The sequence below is a fragment of the Balaenoptera ricei genome, chromosome 6 (genome assembly GCF_028023285.1).
Source record: "Balaenoptera ricei isolate mBalRic1 chromosome 6, mBalRic1.hap2, whole genome shotgun sequence".
Lineage (NCBI taxonomy): Eukaryota > Metazoa > Chordata > Mammalia > Artiodactyla > Balaenopteridae > Balaenoptera > Balaenoptera ricei.
In genome coordinates, this window is record NC_082644.1 from 114,644,495 (window position 1) to 114,665,225 (window position 20,731).

Consider the following 20,731-nt stretch of genomic DNA (forward strand, 5'->3'; position numbering starts at 1 on the left):
CCTGGAGAAAAGACTGAAAGAGTGATAGGAATCAGCCAAATAAAGTGAAGGGAGGTGTAGGGGTAAGAAGAGTACCTGCAGCCCAAGGGACGGCCCATGGGGCCGTGAGGCAGGAAGAGCTGGGTGATTTGGGGTGTGAAGGAAAGTCCACGTTGTAAGAAATGAGAGGGGGAGAGGGTGGCAGGTGAGGCCAGAGAGGTGGGCCAGAGCCACGTCCAGCAGGGGGAGAGGATGGTGGTCTCAGAGGCACTGGAGGGGTTGCCTGGGGGTGGGGGGAGGGTATCAGCAGGACCAGGTCATGCTGGCCACGGTGTGCAGGGCGCATGGGAGGAAGGCAAGAGTGGACACAGGGAGGTCAGGTGAGAGTATTGGGCAGTCGTTCAAAGGATGATCAAGTTCTCGCTTAAGGTGGGGGGAGTGGGGTGGCTGAGATGGGCATATTTAGGGCATGGGATCAATGAGTCCTTGGGATTGATGAGGTTTTGGGGGTGAACTGATGAGAGGAGAGAACCCCCAGGTTTCTGGCTCCTTCAGCCAGTGGATGGTGATGCCTTCCGTTGGGATGCGGAGGGAGCGCTGCTCGGCTTTCATGCAGGGTTGAGGGAGGTGTCTACGGGAGGTGCCTAACCAGGGGGCCTAAGCTGGTGCTTAGGAGAGCGGCCTGGGCTGTGCGGCACTTGGACTCTTCACCTGTAGGTGGCGCCCGAATCCCCATGGCAGAGGGGGAGAGGAGCCCTGCTGCAAATGTGCAGGGCATGGGGGTTTGGGGCTGCTGCCCCCCTTCTTACTCCATCCCCTCCACTCCCACTTCCTCGCTGCTCCTGCCAACACAGGAAGGAGGAGGTGCTGCGCAGGCCCCAAGCTCCCCAGGCGGAGGGGAAGCCAGGATAGGGTACGGGTGCTGCTAGGGGCCTGGGTTACAGGGAACGTGGGCACCAAGCCTAGAGCCGCTCAGCACTCAGAAAGACGAGGGAGGTGCAAGTTCTCAGCTGTGGGTGAGCCCAAGGCCACCGTCCTTCAGGTTTTCCGGGCCCTCGGGGCCCTCCCCTCCCCAGCCTTGCCCAGCACTGTTGAGTCCTTGTCCTGTGGCGCCATTATGGGCCCGGCAGTGGGGGACCCTTGGGCCCCAGTGGGTGAGAGGGTGCCTGACCTCAGCTCCTCCAAAGCGATGTCTGACTGGTGGTCTCCCCCGCAGCCCCACCGGCCCGTGCATCTGTACGCTGGGGAGCTCGGCGGCGGTCCCCACCATGGAGGGGCCTCTGAGAAGGAAAACTCTGCTCAAGGAAGGACGGAAGCCCGCGGTGAGTGCAGAGGCACATCTGTCCAGAGGCGGCATGGGCAGCAGGGAGGGCATGGGCTCCAGAGACCGGCCAACCAGGATTCCAGTCCAGTTGTGCCACTGAGTGGGCAGGGCCTCAGTTTCCACATCTGTAAATTGGGATAAAATAGTCCCTACATCCTGGAGGACTTGGCAGGACTGTCACGTGTGTGACCCTGCACACAGTGAGCAGGCAGTGAATGGGACTGTGCGATTATCTTGAGGGCAGGTGGAGGCCTGGAGACCCTGGGAGTCAGGGTGGGTACTGTGCCTGAGACAGGCAGCACGGCCTGGGTGGTATCCCGATGCAGATCCCCTCCCCCTTCGGCAGCATCATGAAACGCGTGGTGGAAAGGACAGGGACGAGGAATCAGGAGGCCTCTCAGGCTCCCCCACCAGCCACTGGGTCACCACGTGCTGAACCCAGATGTCCCTGGCTCCATGACCCCTCAGCCGCTTGCCAAGACCTCTTTGTTCGTTCTACGAGCGTCCATGGCAAGCTGCCTGCAAGCCCGCCTGTGAGCTGCATCTCCAGGCAGCATCTGCCCGTGTCTGCTCTGGCCTTCCTCTCCTGCCCTGGCTGCTGCTTGCCCCTGCCCACTGCCCACAAAGCCGCTTGGAGATGCCCCCTCCTACCGACGCCCAGTGTGAAGATACCAGGCCCCTAGCCCAGGTGCTGCTCTAGAAGCTCCCCTGTCTTCGGGTGCTAGGTGGTTCTTGGGTGAGGGGAAGAGTCTTCATCCCAGCCCTGGGCCACACTCTGTCCCTTGGACCCAGAGTGTCACAAAGCATCCTGCGACATGAGGCCCTATATCTGGTCTGCTGTACAGACCTGCTTGCTGCCCTCCTGTACCCAGAGTCCAGGCTCCAGTCATTCTGAGGCCAGAGCGAGACACTATTTTCCAGATGCTGGTTGGCCCGCTGGTGAGCGATGAAGTTAATCCAGGGGGTCATGACCCATATTTCTGAGTAGGATAGAATAGACTGGAAAATGTCGGAGTTTCTTACACATAATAAAAGTGAATATTGTTTCATGAAGCTTCTTTCTGTTCAACATACATATGCACGTGTGTTGTACACACCTGTGGGTGTCGTCAAAAAGGTCTGAAAACCAGTGCTTTCACCATCTGAGGTGACGCAGTTCCCCCACCAACCCCCCCCCCACCGCCCCCACCAGTGTGAAGAGGAGCCTTGTAGGTCGTGATGCAGAGCAGCCTGCTTCATGCCTGGAGAAACAAAAGCCACACCTGCAGCTTGGTCCTGCCAGGCGTCCCCACTTCTAGCCGTACATGCTTTCAAAGCGCTGCCATCCGCTCGCAGCCAGGGCACCCCATCGCAGACGCTATGGTTCTTCTGGGTTATGGTTTAGCTTGTCCGTGTTTTAAAACTCTTTTTCCCCAGGACATTCTTGGGTTCAGGTCACCTGAACACATAGAAGTTATGCCTTGGCACTGCCCTAAACAAGGTGGGAAAAGGAAAGGCTCTTGGAGTAAAGGAGAGCGAGGGCTTAGGGCTGACGAGCTGCTGAGGAGTTTCCCTCCTCTGGGCCCTGGAGGAGCGGCGCTGAGGGGTGGCGGGCAGGGACGAGATGAGGCCTGCGCTGGCACCGCTCGGGAGGAGGGGCCCCCCCTTTCCACCCGTGTAGCTGGGTCTCTAGTCAGGCAGTGGGGGACTCCGGCCCTCCACTTGTGACATTGTCACTCTGCCTCTGCAGCTGTCCTCGTGGACCAGGTACTGGGTCACACTCTCAGGATCCACCCTCCTGTACTACGGAGCCAAGTCCTTGAGGGGCACAGACAGAAAGCACGTACGTTCCACGAAAGGCCTCTCTGTGCTGGCACTTCGTTTGGTGCGAAGTGCAGGGGGGTGGGTGGAGGTGGGCAAGGCGGCGGGAGTGGAAGGAACCTTGCCTGGCCCAGGTCGGCCTTCCTTGGGGAGCGGCGGGTGTGGGCCTCACGGCTATGCTGTCGTTCCTCCGCAGTATAAATCCACACCTGGCAAAAAGGTCTCCGTCGTGGGCTGGATGGTGCAGCTGCCCGACGACCCTGAGCACCCGGACATCTTCCAGCTGAATAACCCCGACAAAGGTAGGCAGCAGGCCGGCGCTGGGTGCCTGCAGCTTCTCTCTACCCTCTTTCTTCTGCTGCTAAATGTGCGTTTTGAAACAGTAGGGACTTCTGAGGCTGCTGCTTTCCTTTTGCTTTAGGTTCTGATGTTCACAGGGTCCCTCGTTGGTCCACAAAAGCTGCTTAGATCGTGGTGGGCGTGTCCACTGAGCAGTGTGCATGGCACGTGGCAGCCAGAATCCTTTTCACCTATGGCTACTGGGGCCCATCACCCCTGGAACTCTAGCCTCAGGGTCCTGGAATGAATAACATAGCGCTGGATGAGGCAGTGACCATGCGACTGGAGGAGTCTTGGGTGTTGGGAGGTTTCAAGGACACCCCGGCATTGCCTGTGCCGTGAGACTCTGGCAGTGTCCTGCTCCAAGGCCAAATCAGAGAAGAACCCTTCTATAAAAGCTCCAACTTTCACTTGCCCAGTCATCTCCCGGTTCCTCCTGGTTTTATTCTTCCCCCATGAGCATGCTGAGAAGAAGGAGAGGTTCTGCACTGAGGTTCAGAATAGGCCATGCTAGCCTCCTCGGTAGCCTATGTCACATGACAAAACCCCGGATTTCCTGGGTCTCCTAGCTAGGCAAGTTCACTGGAGCTGTAAAGTCCCTGAGCATCTTCACACCTTCACAGGAATGTTCTAATGCAGGGTTCATGTACCTATGATTGCCCAGGGATCTTGTAAAAATTCAGATTTGGATTCAGTGGCTCTGGGGTGGAGACCAAGATTCTATATTTCTAACAAACTCCCAGGTAATGCAGATGATGGTGCTGTTGGAGGGTCAGGGTTTGAATGTTGTTAGCTGGGAATTAAAGAAGTGAGAGCCTCAAGGAGCCCGGGGAATGGAGAGGAGCCAAGTCCTCTGCTCTGCTTCTGAGTGATTGAACCACGTATGGCTACGCACACATCATAGTGTTTCCTCAGGCTGGTTACCATCTGAGTTTCTTCCGCAAGGCTCTGGGACCAGATTAGAGGTGGTTTCTTTAGGAAGTAAAGGTTGTACCTATACCAGCTTGACTTAAAGACTGTATGGTCATGGGGTCCACAGGCCATTCTTGGGGCTGAGCCCAGAGGAAAGCCCTGTCCCCAAGCAGAGGGAAATATGACACAGCAGGTGGCATAGGTCCATGGATAGAATGCAAAAGGTCTGTGAACTTGGGTGGGAAAAAGATCACATCTCTGTTTTCCATGACCTCTAATTCCTTTAATTATAAGTATTAAACTACTAACTAGAATGTTCACGATACCTGTGATTTTATCTGCAAGAGAAACCACGGGTATTTTCATATCACGTATTATTGCAGATATCTTAGAATAGCATTTTTGTTCAACTCTTTGCAGTTACAGTACAGTATCAGACCTGCCCCCAGATCTTGTCATTAGCGCATTCATAAATAAGCACGTAGAGAATGATATCACTCATTTATTTTTTAGCAGTTTGGTAACTGTATTTCAGTATTATTGATTTTCTTTGTATTTTATTTCATGCATTTGAAACATAATTCAGAGAAGGGTCCACAGGCTTCACCAGAGCCAAAGGCACCATGGCCGGAAAAATGGTTAAGAGCCCTGGTCCAAAGAGACAGGCGGGGAGCACGGGACCCTCTTCCTCTACATGCCCCGAGCTTGCCTTGGGCTGCTCCTGACCTTCCCTAGTTTAGTTCCCCAGGTCCACGTTTATCTTCACGCCACAATCACAGACCGACCCTCCCATGTGACCTTCCTCTTAACCAGTGGTTTTCTACCCATCAGGCAATGTTTACAAGTTCCAGACTGGTTCCCGGTTTCATGCAATACTGTGGCACAAGCATTTGGATGACGCATGTAAAAGCAACAGGCCTCAGGTAAAGTCACCAAAGTCCTGTTTGTTACCTAAAATACCCTCTCCCACCCTCGGGACTAAGGGTCCATAGAAAACACACCTCCCTCCTTCCCCCAGAGCCTATCAGCTAAGCTCCCAGGCGCCCTCTTTTGATCAGCCTTTTCCCATGAGACAGGGCACCCCCTGCCCCTCTTGGAACTAAGCCCAGCTTCAGACTAGAACTTTGAATCTGGCCCCTGTGTCTTTCCTACTAAAGGAAACGCCACAGAAACATCCATCAGAGATAGGTTACAGGTAGGATAGTGCCCCAAGGGTCAGGCTACAGCACCTACTGAGGTCACCCCCCCAAAGTTGATTCATGGGCATACTCCAACCTGACAAAAGGGCCTCCCTGCCCCCAACAACCCTTAGGAATAACGATAATAATAGCTCATTTGTTGAGAAGCAACCATGGCTGCTGGTGAGTGGGGCTGTCTGGCCCCTTGGCATGTTTGAACCAATAGGACCTCTGGTCCGCCATGCCTGCCTGAGGCTCTGCTCCCGCCCCCCACTGCTGCCCCTCCCAGGACCAGGCTTCAGGAGAAATGCTTTACGTGCAGGAATTGGCCGAATCCTCCCAACATCCCTGTGAGGTAGGTTCCCATACCGTCTCCGTTTTATGCTGAGGACACTGAGGCTCAGAAAGTGGCAGACACTTGTTTAAGGCCCCATGGTGAGTAAGATCTAACCCCGGTCTGCCTGACACCAGAGTCTGTACTTGCCGGCCCTGAGATCTCCCGCCGCATGCTTCCTGGGGGGTGGAGCGGGGGGCGGCGGGGACCTGGCTTGCTCAGCCTCCTGCCGTCGAGCCAAAGGCCTGGAAGCACAGCCTCTGCTGTCCAGGCTTGCGAGAGGGGTGGCTGCTCAGCCCTCCCACCAGCCCGGGCAGCGGGTGGGCTGCTGGGGCCAGGAGCACTGAGCGTCCCTGACCTGTTCCCCAGGGATGAGCTGGAAGAGGGGGCTGGGGAGCCGGGTCCCTCTCCTCCGTCTGGAGAGAGAGCGCCAGGGCTGGGATAGATGGTGGCAGCTTCGAGGAGGAGGAAGGTGGTGCCGAGTTCACAGCAGGCGTGTGAGGCCGGGAGGGCAGGGGCTGCCGTGGTGCTGGTCACAGCACAGTCACAGACTTCCTGGCCCCTCAAAGCGGTTCTCATAAAGCAGAGGGAGGTCTCTAGTGGTGTGTCCCATGATTCTGTGCTCAGTTTGGGCCTATTCAGGATTTTCATCTGTAACATCGATGAGGACATATGTAACAAGCTGATCAAATTCTACACGATAAGAAGCTAGACGGCGAGATTAGCAGAAAGTCCTCGACAAACTAAAACAGTAGGACAAGACTGATAAAGGGATAAACTTGAGGCACCACAGGGAAACTGAAAATAAATCGCATTCGAGTCCCTCAAGTCACTTGCTAGAAATTTGTCTGGGGCATATGCTCACACACGCACACACAGGTGTATGGTGAGAATGTTCACTGCAGCATTGTCCTTAATAGAAAGAAAAAAAAGCACCTGGAAACTCAGCGACCCTCAGTAAACCCCTATTGTGTACCCCCTGATCTGTGTGTGATCACCTGAAAGGGGCTCCAAGACATAAGTGAAAAAGTAAAGTGTAAAAACACGCGTAAGGGCAATCTCATTTGTATTAAAATACACGTGCATATTTATTATATGCATGTCGGTGCCCAAAAAATTTCTAAAATGACGTACAAGAAACTACAGCTCTGCGGTCTCTAGAGTGTGTTTTGTGCTTAAGCAAATGTAACTGCTCGTCTCCACGACGGGGAGACCAGGGTCTTTGGTTGATGGTTACCTCAAGGCAATGAACAAGGTGCTGCCTCAGGTCACGTTAAGAGAGGAAGAGCATCCTGACCTCCTCCGCCCTGGTCACTCCGTGCATGCCTGGGGCCCCTCCTTAGCTCTGAGGGCCACTCTGAGAGCACAGTGCGCTGGAGCTCACCTGCCACACACAGGTGACCCGGAGGAGTGACAAGGACTGAGGTGGGACACACAGATGGTGGGGCGGAGAGAGAGGCAGGGCCTTGGTGTCTGCTCCACGGTGACAGTCGTGGCACTGGTGGGGGGCAGCCGGGAGCAGGGATGGTTGCCCTGAGCAAGTGTCCACTGGCTCTCTGGGGGTGGAGGCAGCCCGAGGGTAGCAGCAGCTGCGCAGCAGGTAGCAGGGAACTGGGTCAAACCCACTTGGTAGAGGAGGTGTTTGGTCAGAAGGACAAATGGACTGAATTTCACGTCTGGCAAACGTGGTGTACCGCAACAAGCTTTGGCAACGTTTAAGTATTTTTGTCCAGTTTTTAGACCTAAGGGAGAAGGTCTTCTATTTTTTCTACTTTTTTCCCTTTTTATTTCTAATTTACTTTCAAACAAATGTTCCCACCCTCTGCTTTATGTAATAAGAAAAAATTGGCAAAACTAAATATTCCACAGCAGAGGATTATTGAAATAAGCCACACTACCTGCATGTGATGGTATGGGGCTCTGATGAAGTCATTACAGAAATGCATCTACTCCTGTAGAAAATCTCAGTGACTAAGATGACTTTTCTTTTTTGTGGAACTGCATTTGTTAAAGTTGTGTGTGCTAGCACTGAATACACTTAAACTTTGTTGATAGCATATGTGTAAGGTGTAAACCACAGCAATAAAGCAAACACTCGTGTACCTACCACCCAGTCTAAAGGCAGGACCTCCCCAGTCCTCGGAACACCTCCCTCCCAAGGGCTTCTTCCTAATTCTGTCTCCCTCCTGCTCACCTATGCCCCATAAACACTCTCCTGATTTGTTTGTTTACCATTCCTTTAAAATGTGAACACATGTATTTGATTCCTTAATGTATTGTCTGGGGTACATTTTTTAAAACTTTTTTTTAAAGAATAGAACCATAACTGTGTAGTTTCTTCTGTGACTTGCTTTTCTCCTACAGTATGTTCCTAAGATTCCTCTGTGTCAGTGTGCATAGCTGTCATTCATTTACTTGTAATTTTTTTTATCAGTTCTTCTGTCCGTGATCCCAAGAATGATTTCCTGCTTTTGGCTATTCTGAACAGTGCTGCTGTGACCGTTCTTATAACTGTCTCCCAGTGCAAGGAGATGCGTTTTTTTCCAATTCATCATTTTGACCAAATTGCCACCAAGATGGATTTGTTTTTGATGAAATTGTTTCTCATCAAATTTCCTGGAACCCCACGGCAGTGCTGGGGGAGGAGGCCTGGGGCTGGGGGCATGTCCACAGCTTTGAGGGGAGGGAGAAACACCCTGACCTTGGGGCTGGTGGTCTCCCCGGTAAAGGTAGCTGGGATCTGGGCCTGGGGACACAGCATGGGAAGCCTTGGGATTCCCGATATCCCCAAATTTCCCCCTTCTCCTTGTGCTTCCACTTGCCAACTCTTGCCACCCGTTAACCACCCCCTCTCCTCTCCAGAGGCAAGTGCTTATCCTACAGGATTGGTCAGCTCTCCACTCCAAATGCACTTGTGCTTTGACCCAAGGACAGAGGTTGAGAGCGTGGGCACTGGTGTCTTAGCCCTGTCACTCACCTGCTGTGTACTTCACCTCTCTAAGCCTCAGTTTCCTCATCTTTTTAATGGGGATAATTCCAGTACCTGCCTCCTGGGGTTGTTGTGAGGACTCAGGACACAATACAGATGCGGTACTCAGAGCCTTGCCTGGCACACAGCAGCCCCGTAACACGTGGTGGCTGGTACCACTGCTGTGCCCTCTCCCCTTCCCCCACCACCCACTCATTCACAGACTGACTGGGAGAGGCCTGAACCCTTCCCTTAGGGACCACCCCCATCCCCTCCTGAAAGGTCAGAACTTTGACAAGAGGCTGAGCTTTCTCTTCTAGGTACCTGCAAACCTTATGTCATTTGAATAAGTCTCTGCAGGACTTAGCGTGACTTCAGAGGCCTCTGGGAGCCGGCCTGGGACTGGTGGCGAAGCGCGTGTCCGGGGCACAGGCCTTTGGTGGGGTGCTGGGAGACTCAGAGCTGGACTCGAGGGGACACGGCCAAGGCCTCACAGTCCAGAGGGCTCCACCGGTGCGGGGGTCCGCCTGCCGATGCCCAGCCACCCCCATGACCCCCGTTCTGCAGCACCACCTCACGGGGCCGCGATGGGTCCCCAGACTGTACAACCCGTCCTCCCTCCCTGGGCCCTCATCCGTCCACCAGCTGCTGCTGCGACCAGAGAGCATCCGTCCCACGTTGGGTCCCCAGTGCTTTCTCCTGCACAAAAGAGTGGACAGCGTCCCCCCGCGTGAGGGCTGGAGGGAAGGGACAGGCGGGGACTGGCTCCGGTGTGCCAGGTCGCTCGCCCACAGGGCTGCCTCAGATTTTGTACAACCCCGAAGCGTCCTCTGCGTGTGCGTGCCGTGTCTGTGTGCGTGGAAGCGAGCGAGCGTGGACTCTCCGAGAAACATGCATTTTGGCACAAGACTCGTGACATCACACACTTCATTCTCTTTGAGGCCCTGCTTTAACCTTAAGCGATAGGCTGGTCCACCGAGGAAGGTCAGAGTGAGAGCCCAGATTCCTCCTGTGTTAAGGGTCCCTGGCATTCTTTTACTGTAAACAAACAATGCCTTAAATTGTGTCTTGTTTTCTGTTCCTATGGGTGCTATTCATCCGGAAGGCCTGATCCCTGGGCCCCTGGGGCCCTTCCAGGCCTTGTTGCCGTCGGCTCTTCTGAGGCAAGACCCAGCTTCAGGACCGTGGACTGGGCCGGCACTGGCCTGCTTGCTTCCTCCCAGCCCCCCTCCCGCAGGGTCTGAAGGCCCCGCTCTTCTCACCCCTCCCCCCGCCCCCGGGTCAGCATGGGAAGTCTTGACGCTTTCTGCCAGCTTCTCGAGGCCGCCTGCGCGCACGGTGACCTGACCGGCTGCTCAGAAGCTACTTTGCACCGACCTCTCCCCGCCGAGCAAGGCTTTTGCTCCCATCTTCTCACCCCTTTGCCTCCACTGCCAGGGCAGGGCCACTGGGATTCTTGATTACGCTGGGGAGCTGAGTGACACTGAGGCCTTAAGCTCCCCCATTCTTGCCCCCAAACACAGTCACCAGCAAGTTCTCCATCATCCAAGTCCAAGGGCACAATTGTTGACGACCGTGGTGACAAGAGCAAAGCCCTGGGGAGGGGACGGTCCGAGCTCTGCTTTCGGCTGAGAGCTCTTCAGGTGAACGATGTCCTTCATCTGTCACTCCTTGTCATACTTTTAAGTGACTTTTATTTTGCACAAATACATTTTTATTTAAAGTAATGAATAAAAATTAGCTTTATTTATGGTAGCTTTATCACCATAGCTTCTCCCTTCAGCCCTTCCCCACCCTCTCTCCTTCCCTCTCCCTCCCTCTCTTTCCCCCCCCCTCTTTTTTTTTTTAATCTGGATGTCCTAATTCTGAGAAGGAAACTCTTAATGATTTTCTGAAAGAGACTGAGTTTCTGGGTCCTTGTTGCTGTTGTGGTTTCAGAGCTCACACTGATCAGACACCAAACTACTCTTAAGAGTTTCTGGGCAAGATGCTTCAAAACAACATCTTAACCAATAAACTGTAATAATAGGTCGACTTAAGAACTACCAAAGGACCCACCACTGTATTTTGATCAAACGGTGACCACTTTTCTGAAAATTCAGATGAATTGGTGAGGAGAGTAATTGTCATCAGGGTCTTATTTTGTGGTTGAGTCTTACTATGCTCCGTAACTAACCCTCCTTCAGAGCAAAATCTAGAATACTTTCATGCCAGGAGAAACTCCAGATGGTGAAATTGAGGCCAGCAAACCTTGGTCATCGGTGCTTCGCACACCCTCCCGCAGCTGGGGTCGAATGCATGCACCTAATTCATACCAACAACTGCTCAAATTAGCATCTGGAGGCTGAATGAATACAGCAGACACTCCAAACATCTCTCACCAGAACCATGCAGTATTAACGCTTTAACTTACATTGAATCTGATTCTACCTGTTAATTTTTTTTAAGTCTTAAGTTTGAATGAAATTAGAAGACTACTTTCCTTGAATTTCTCTACTCTTCAAACTGTCCTGGTTTTTCTGACATGAAATTATAGAAGCCAATCCAAAAACCTCAAAATTTCAGACTTACACTAAATCAGGTACTTTCTTGCGCTTTACAGATTTTCCTTGTCTTTACAGATGTTTTCCTCTGAGCCTAATTTTGAAATAGCACAATTGCAATTCTTTTCAAAGTGTCTAGTCTTCTCACTAAAATTGAGATTGATCCCATGTCCCCTCCCGGAAACATTCCTAGCTCGGATTCTCGTAGAACTGGTAAGAACCCTGAACTTACCAGAAGAGTCCTGCAGATGAGGCTGTAAGGCACTTGGCTCTCTCCCAGCAGGGGCTCAGGGCCAAGCATGTGAGTTAAGTGCTGATTGTCTTTCCAGCGTTGGTTTGTCCCTCAAGCTGCAGGTGAGGAGGCCTGCAAGCCGGGGACAGAGGGGGGACAGGCACAAAACCCCAAAGGGGAAAGTCCCCGGGTGGATTCTGGCCCTGGAAGGTAGCATTTCTGGGTCTTGCTCTTTGACTAGCCATGGTGCACAAATGTCTGTGAAAACATTGAAGGTGATGTGTCTTGCATGCATATGTTGTATCATTTTTGTTAAGCAAAGAGATCATGGCACCCCAGGATGAAAGTTATAGAATGCTATCTACAAACTGTGGAGTAGGTAGCTGGTATCCTCATGATGCCGCCCACACAGCTCACTCCCCTCTCCCTGGGAGTAATTTTCACCCCTCTCAGTCCAACACGTTTTGTAACTCAAGGTCAGCCAAGTGCATTCTGACAACTGAAACTTCGTGGAGGATAGATTTGGTGGAAAGCAGTAGAAATATTGTTCTGAGCGTGCCCAGTGGGACAGTGTGGCCTCCCTTCCCTCCCTGAAGAAGCCTGCCCATTCATCACCCTGCCCCCTGTGGACCCTAAAGAGAAGACACTTGAAGGGATTCTGTTTACGAAGGAACCCGCTCTCTTGCCAACTGAGTTTATAAAGTGTTTTTTCTTCTTACCAATATGGCCAGTATTTCTTTCATCGTCTTCCTCCCACCTCCCAAGCCCAAGAAGTGTATCTTTTAGGATGCCATTGTACAGGTGGAAAAATGGTCCATGAAAACGGGAAGTCATTTGCAAGCAGGGTCCGCTTTCATTCCACAGGCGGAGTCTAGAGCTCTGGATCCACGTTACTGTTGCTTAGAACCAGGTGAACATTGCTAAAAACACAACCTGACTTTCATGAATCACTTTAATCAGCCCCACATCATTCTGCATGTTGGGTGACTTCATGTTTTAAAAAGGAAAAAAAAAAAAAAAAACTACAAGAGTCCCTCTGAAATAACAGATCCTCTGTGTGAAACCACCCATTCATCCATTGATTCTCATCCCTTGTGAGTGCTTCCTGTGTGCCAGGCTCTACCCAGGACAGAAATGTCTGAGAACAAGACAAACCCAAGCCCTGCCCTCATGGAGCTGACCCCTCAACGAACAAATCATCTTCACCATGCCATTTCCTCTCTCCCAGCAAGACCCTGCCTCCCTCCTAGCACAGGGTAGGAACCAGGTGCAGATTCCTCCAGAAAGGCTTCAAGAAGCTCAACAGACTGAATAGCCTTTGACTTGTGAGTCCAGTTGCTGTCCTAGTGACTGGTTGGCACAGAGCTACGGCTGAACACAGTGAGGACTCCGAGGTGGAACCAGAGGGTAGGGTCAGAATGCTCACAGTATTTACTTCAGAGGTTTTTTGGTTTTAATTTCAATGTTAAAGACAAGCACAGCATGAGTGAGAGCTGCATTTCCTTGGGTGTCGAGAACTCGTCCCATGGACCACCTCGCCGCTGGTGCTGCACAAGTGTGTGTGCGCCACGGGCAGCCCCGAAACCCCTGCTCGCAGCAGCAACGATGGATCATCTGTCGGTTCTATAACCACTCATCTCTTTGTCCGTTTCTGAATGACTGTGACCATTCAATAATGAAACAATAGTGATTAATTTATTAGTATGGTATAATCTTCAATAAATTTTGTGCCAAAATGCATGGTTTTCCACTTAGCATTCAAAATGTTGCATAGAGAGTAGTTTTCAATTTCTTACGTATTATTCAAAGTAAGTTGAAAATCAGTTTTTACATTTTAATTTGTCTCTTGTTCAATCTGTTGCACTCTCCTGGGCTGTCTTTTTTCCCGGCAGACCCCCTGCATGCAGTTGTGTAAGGACTTTCCCTAATTCTTGTGAATTGTCTCATCCACAGTAACCACTGAACATCAGCCCTCTGTGGGATTCTTTAGATTTTTGGTGAAGTATTTTGTTACCTCAGTCTTGTATCAAGTTGCTGTATTTTTCAGCTTGTTACACTGATAATAATTGTTTCACTAATTAAATAGTTTAGTGTAAACATTTTTGTTTACTTTGAAATTAAATGTGTTTTCCAATGAATATTGCTCAATTTATTAAAGTCACGTGCGTTTATTTAGCCAACAGGTGCTGTGCCAGACACAGACGTGAAGGAGGTATGGGCGCTCAGCTAAGAGGTTACTAGAACATAAATGACATACAGGAGCAGTGCCCTCAGGGAGGGACAGAGTCAGTGCTGTGGGCACTCCGGGGAGGGACCTGGGGGATTGGGGGAAGCTTTAGAGGGCAGGGGCATTTGGAGAGTCATTTCAGAGATCGCTGAACACATGGTGGGTGGGAGAGGCAGGCAGACAGAAGAGAAGGAGCGGGATGAGTTTGGGGAGGCAAGCAACCCAGTCTCACTGAGTAAAGGATTTGGGGGAGCAGTGGGATCCCAGTCTGAAAAGATATGTTGAGGGGAGTTCATGATGCTAGGCAAAACCCAGAAACCCACTCTGGCTTGCTTAAGAGAAGAGGGGGCACTGTCTTACAAGGATTGTTCCATGGAAACTTGAGGGGAGGACGAAGGTGAAGTCTCAAGGGGCAGGAAGGAGAAATGGGAAGCCCCCTACATCTTTTCTGTCCCCTGCATTCTCCCTCCAGACTGGCTTCTCTGCTGGAATGTCCGGCAGTGAAGGAGTCCAGGCCTTCTGGGAAAGCACCTTGAAGTTATTGAGGGAGTGTGCACCAGGGGGTGACATGATCCAAGACGATCATGGGGACCCCTGGCCCCGCCTGCCTCAGGTTCCCAGCTAGTGCCTTCCAAAGCTGCAGCGGCCGATTCTCCAAGCTCAGGCTCCTGCACACACACTCCGCAGCCTCCGCTCCACCACCCCGGTTCCGGGCCAGTATAGCCACACCTCCCTAGCTATGACAAGCCCCGCTGGCTGAGGGGCCCTAGCTCACCTGCTCCTCACGACTTAGATGGTACAATGACCCACAGCTTTACCCGGATGGGGTCGCTGCCCTCAGCCCCAGGGCAGTGTTCGAGGGCTGTGAGATGGATGCATCTGACGGTGCAGGAAAGTGATGAAGTCAAGACTTCAGCTCACAACTGGTAGCCTGCAAATCTCCAGCCCCTCAGCCTCACTGCGATAGGCACCACAAACAACACTTGGAGAAAGCAGTACCTCCTTTTGACGGATGGAGAGATCGGCGAGCTAACGCAAACTCTAGGTAGAATTCCTATTTAGCCTCGAGGGCCGACATCATACCCGGGAATGTAGCCGGCAGGCCAGGGCCAGGGCACCCGCGGAGGTGAGGTGGAGTGGGCGGGGCCACATGCGGAGGCGGTGCTGTGGGCGGGGACTGTCCGGGCTGGGTTGAGCAGGGCTGGGAGCTTGAGCTTGGCCGGCACTGTCGAGGGGGGGGAGAGGGGGCGCTTTGGAGAGAAAAAGCAGGGCCTTGCCTATGGTTGGGGCACGGGGAAAGGCGGCCCTAAGAGAGGACAGTGCTACGTTAGAAAGGGCCGAGAGGTACTGAGATGTGGAGGGGCGACTCTCTGAGGAACCGACCCTTGGGGTGAGGGCGGAGGCCGCGCGCGAGAGCTCAGTAGTGGGAGGGTACGTGGGTGGGGCCTGGGTCGGTGCTGAGGGCCACGGAGCGGGAGGGGAGGGGTCGTGGACTGTACGGAGCTGAGGATGGGGTGGCATTTTAGGCCTGTGGGCCTAGCAGAGGTGCTGACAGCCCGCACAGGGAACCCCACGAGGTCTGTGCGGGAGGGGCGTGGCTGGAGTGCGGGGCGGAGCTGGGGTGGGGTCTGGACCTGGCTGAGAGGCGCGGAGTGGGCTGGGCCGCAGTTCGGGGCGGGGTTGGGCGGGGTCTGGACCTGGCTGAGGAGCACAGAGTGGGCGGGACTGAGCCAAAGGGCGGGTCCAGGGCGGGGCCTAGATCCCGCCGAGGGGCACGGAGCGGCTGGACCGAAGTTAGGGGCGGAGCCAGGGCGGGGCCTAGGCCGGGCAGAGGCGCTCGGGGCGGGGCGTGGGCTGCGGCGCGCGAGCCGAGCGGCCCGCCGAGCCCCGCCGAGGCCCGAGCCCACCCGAGTGCGCCCGAGCCCGCGGCCCCCGCCCGGGGCGATGGAGCCAGAGCCCGGCGGGGCGGCCGCTGCGCTCCTGCGGCAGAAGAGGGCGGCGCTGCGGCGCAGGGGGTGCAGCTTCGAGAGCCCCAGGTACAGCGGCCCGGGAGGGGTGCGGCCGGGAGGGGCGGAAGTGGGGAGCCGGCCACGTGGGGGGTGGCCGTCTGAGGGGACCGAGGGCCGCGAGGTCGCGGCGGGGGGAGGGGTCTCGGCTGAGGTGGTGGTCTGAAGAGATCGGGCGAGGAGCCTGAGCACAGCGGCCGGGAGTCGAAGGGGGCTGGGCTGTCCGAGCGGCAGGTGCGGGAGGGGATTGCCCCAGAGAAGCACCTGACGAGAGTCGAGAATCCAGACCCGACGAGACGCCCCCAAAGCGTCGGTCCCTTGGCGGGCCCTGAGCAAAGCCGTGGCTATAGGCGGATTTCGGGCTGTGGAGAATTTGCCCTGCCCGCCTCTTGTAAATGCTCAAGGACAAGGTCGGGAAATAGCCCCCCTAAAGTCCAAGGGAGGTAGGTCTCCCTCCCCGGGGAGTCCCTCTGAGCTCCCCCAGGACCCAGGCCAGCTCCAGCCTTCCTAGCCTGGCTCCCCAGGTAACGCACACCTGCTGCCTCATGGCCCCGCCCATCCTGGCTGGTGGCCCCCGACATGCCCGGCCCCTCCTGCCCCTCTGACCCGCCGATGCCTTTCCTCTGCCAGGGGTGCCCGTGCCCCTCCCGCCCGCTTCCTTTGGCTTGGGGAACTCGCCTGATGTGTCCGGGTCCTTCTTCTCCCTGGAACCTTGCCCGGAAGACACGCCCTCCCCCGCCGCGCTCGGTGGCTCTCCCTCTGCTCGGCGAGATTCCTTCCCTCAGAGGGCATCTCCTTAACTTGGAGTGTCTTCTCCCGCTCCAACGTCACTGAAGTGGGCCCTCCCATTTTTCAGTCCCTGGTCCCTTCTAGAATACTCCAGCAGCCCCCCAACTACACTTCCCGTCTTTATTCTTCCACGTCTCAAATCCACATTCTCATTGGCCGCTGGAAGAGTCTTACTGCACTGTCCACTGTGCCCCTCCCATGCCTTACCTCTCCTCCCGCCTCCCAGGAGCTCTCCATCTCCCAGGGCCGCGATGGGGACTGGGGCAGAGGAAGGGGAGAAAGATAGGAAGTGGGACTCTGGCTCTCCCTGTGGCAGAAAAGAGGGTTCAATTTCTAGGATAAAAAACAGGACCTTTAATATGAGATGCCAGGCCCTTGTCACCTCACCTCACCCTTGGTGCTCCAGCAGTACCAGATGAGAGTATAAGCATCCTGAGGACAGGGACCATAGCTGTTCACTGCTCTGTCTTTGGAGGCTGGCTCAGGCCTGGCCCATCGCAGGCATTTACTATCTCTTAAATAAATAAATGCCTGACCAGCTGGTAATTCTTCCCTTATGCTGTGCTATCTCTCATCTGTGCCTTTACTCATACCATGCTCTTTTCTCTACTTAGAATAGTCTTGTCTTTACTTTTTGGGTAATGCCGACCCCTCCTCTGGGAAGTCTTCCCTGAACCCCGGCCTGAGCTCTGTGCTGTATCAACAATCTACACATTGACGGCTAGTCTACACACCACTGTGTATAATTACCCGGATAACACCTCTCCCCCACTAGACCGGGAGCACCAGGCAAATATGGTCTCTGCCCTTCTGATGCTTACACTCTTGTTGCTGGAGCATGAAGGTTGGAAAGTGCACCAAGAGATGAGGCTGAAGAGATGAGTCAAAAGCTGGATCCAGGCCTGAGGTAGAATGTTTAGAGCAGCACTGTCCAATAGAACTTTCTGTGATAATGGAGGCATTCTATAGCCCATCCTGTCTGATACTGTAACCACTAGCCGCCTGTGGGTATTGAGCTCCTGAAATATGGCTCATGCAACTAAGGAAATGAATTTTAAATTTTATTTAACTTTAATTTAAATTTAAATAGCCACATATGACTAATGTTTCCAATATTGCACAGCACTGGTTTAGAAGATTTCTCTCTTCCTCTGAACTCTCACTTTTACCACCCCCTCCTTTGTCTTCATGACGTTACACCTGAAAGACTAAATGACTTCTCGGCCTCCAAAGGTGTTTCCCTCTATTTAACACTCCATGATATTATCATATAAGCCATAGAAATAATGATTACCATTTTTGTGATTATAAAAATAATTTGTTTGTTGGAAGACAATGTATTTAACCCATCCTTTATTATTGTACATGCAGTTTATTACCAGTTTCTCACTCGTACTAAAGACACATTGAATCCATGTACATTAGTCTGTGTATGAGTCTGTAAGAGGTAATCATCTCCTTAAGATAAATTCAGAGAAGTGATAGAGATTATTGGATCCCAGAAAATGAACATTTTAAAGGCTTTTGAAGCATAAGGCCAAATTGCCCGCCAGAAAGTTGTGCCAGTTTATAGTTCTCCCAAGAGCATATAAATGTGCCTGTTTTTTCTCATCCTCACTGCTAGGCATTATCATTTATAAATATTTGCCAAAGTGATACCTTGTTTTAACTTGAATTTCCATGTTTAGTAGTGAGGTGAAACTTTTTTCTCACATTTATTCATAATTTGTATTTCTTCTTCAAATGAAATACATATAATGTACTTTGTCCATTTTTCCTTTGGAATATTTATCTTTTCCTTATTGAATTGAAGCACTTTTTATTTATTAAGGGAATTAATTATTTTGTCAAATATGTAGCAAATTTTTTTTTCAGCTACTTTAATTTGTTTGTAATACATCTTTATTGGAGTATAATTGCTTCACAATACTGTGTTAGTTTCTATTGCACAACAAAGCGAATCAGCCATATGCATACACATGTCCCCATATCCCCTCCCTCTTGAGCCTGCCTCCCATCCTCCCTATCCCACCCCTCTAGGGCATCGCAAAGCACCCAGCTGATCTCCCTGTGCTATGCTGCTGCTTCCCACCAGCCAACTATTTTACATTCCGTAGTGTATATATGTCGATGCTACTCTCACTTCGCCCCAGCTTCGCCCTCCCACCCCACGTCATCAAGTCCATTCTCTATGTCTACCTCTTTATTCCTGCCCTGCAACTAGGTTCTCAGTACCATTTTTATTTTTATTTTTTTTAGATTCCATATATATGCCTTAGCATACAGTATTTGTTTTTCTCTTCCTAACTTACTTCACCCTGTATGACAGACTCTAGGTCCATCCACCTTACTACAAATAACTCAATTTCGTTTCTTTTTATGGCTGAGTAATATTCCATTGTCTATATGTGCCACATCTTCTTTATCCATTCATCTGTCGATGGACATTTAGGTTGGTTCCATGTCCTGGCTATTGTAAATAGTGCTGCAATGAACATTGTGGTACATGACTCTTCTTGAATTATGGTTTTCTCAGGGAATATGCCCCAATAGTGGAATTGCTGAGTCATATAGTAGTTCTGTTTTTAGTTTTTTAAGGAACCTCCATACTGTTTTCCATAGTGGTTGTATCAGTTTACATTCCCACCAACAGTGCAGGAGGGTTCCCTTTTCACCACACCCTTTCCAGCATTTATTGTTTCTAGATTTTTTGATAATGGCCATTCTGACTGGCGTGAAGTGATACCTCATTGTAGTTTTGATTTGCATTTCTCTAATAATTAGTGATGTTGAGCATCTTTTCATGTGCCTCTTGGCCATCTGTATGTCTTCCTTGGTGAAATGTCTATTTAGGTCTTCCACCCATTTTTTAACTGGATTGTTTGTTTTTTTGATATTGCGCTCCATGAGCTGTTTGTATATTTGGAGATTAATCCTTTGTCTGTTGTTTCATTGGCAAATATTTTCTCCCATTCTGAGGGTTGTCTTTTTGTCTTGTTTATGGTCTCCTTTGCTTTGGAAAAGCTTTTAAATTTAATTAAGTCCCATTTGTTTATTTTTGTTTTTATTTCCGAAACTCTAGGAGGTGGGTCAAAAAAGATCTTGCTGTGGTTTATGTCAAAGAGTGTTTTTCCTGTGTTTTCCTCTAAGAGTTTTATAGTGTCTGGTCTTACATTTAAGTCTTTAATCCATTTGGAGTTTATTTTTGTGTATGGTGTTAGGGAGTGTTTTAATTTCATTCTTTTACATGTAGCTGTCCAGTTTTCCCAGCACCACTTATTGAAGAGGCTGTCTTTTCTCCATTGTATGTTCTTGCTTCCTTTGTCATAAATTAGGTGCCCATATGCGCGTGGGTTTTTCTCTGGGCATTCTACCTTGTACCATTGATCTATATTTCTGTTTTTTGTTGTTTTTTTTTTAATTTTTTAATTTATTATTTATTTATTATTTTTATTTTTGGCTGTGTTGGGTCTTCGTTTCTGTGCGAGGGCTTTCTCCAGTTGCGGCGAGTGGGGGCCACTCTTCATCGCGGTGCGCAGGCCTCTCACTATCGCGGCCTCTCTTGTTGCGGAGCAGAGGCTCCAGACGCTCAGGCTCAGTAGTTGTGGCTCATGGGCCCAGTTGCTCCGCGGCATGTGGGATCTTCCCAGACCGGGGCTCGAACCCGTGTCCCCTGCATTAGCAGGCAGATTCTCAACCACTGCACCACCAGGGAAGCCCCTATATTTCTGTTTTTGTACCAGTACCATACTGTCTTGATTACTGTAGCTTTGTGGTATAGTTTGAAGTCAGGGAGCCTGATTCCTCCAACTCTGTTTTTCTTTTTCAAGATTGCTTTGGCTATTCGGGGTCTTTTGTGTTTCTGTATGAATTGTAAAATTTTTTGTTCTAATTCTGTGAAGAATGCCATTGATAGTTTGATAGGGATTGCATTGAATCTGTAGATTGCTTTGGGTAGTATAGTCATTTTCACAATATTGATTCTTCCAATCCAAGAACGTGGTATATTTCTCCATTTGTTTATGTCATCTTTGATTTCTTTCATCAGTGTTTTATAGTTTTTTGAGTACAAGTCTTTCACCTTCTTAGGCAGGTTTATT

At 51.5% G+C, this 20,731-nt stretch overlaps 2 protein-coding genes across 23 annotated transcripts in view; both read left to right on the plus strand.

Annotated features, from left to right (window-relative positions):
• Nucleotides 1-13,658, plus strand: part of RALGPS1 (Ral GEF with PH domain and SH3 binding motif 1) — a 286,233-nt gene extending 272,575 nt beyond the window's left edge. For 10 of the 22 annotated variants that reach the window (XM_059925655.1, XM_059925635.1, XM_059925636.1 and 7 more), the window contains 6 exons: nucleotides 1,196-1,301; nucleotides 3,033-3,125; nucleotides 3,300-3,405; nucleotides 5,186-5,277; nucleotides 5,822-5,887; nucleotides 12,474-13,658. In XM_059925655.1, coding sequence (XP_059781638.1) covers nucleotides 1,196-1,301; nucleotides 3,033-3,125; nucleotides 3,300-3,405; nucleotides 5,186-5,277; nucleotides 5,822-5,887; nucleotides 12,474-12,533 — 523 coding nt within the window. In that variant the 3' untranslated portion in view covers nucleotides 12,534-13,658. The other 12 variants (XM_059925649.1, XM_059925651.1, XM_059925652.1 and 9 more) reach the window with 10 other exon arrangements.
• Nucleotides 13,659-15,836: 2,178 nt separating this feature from the next.
• Nucleotides 15,837-20,731, plus strand: part of GARNL3 (GTPase activating Rap/RanGAP domain like 3) — a 154,895-nt gene continuing 150,000 nt past the window's right edge. The window contains exon 1 of the mRNA XM_059926576.1: nucleotides 15,837-15,872. The gene's annotated coding sequence lies outside the window, so the exon portion shown is untranslated. The remainder of the gene's footprint in view (nucleotides 15,873-20,731) is intronic.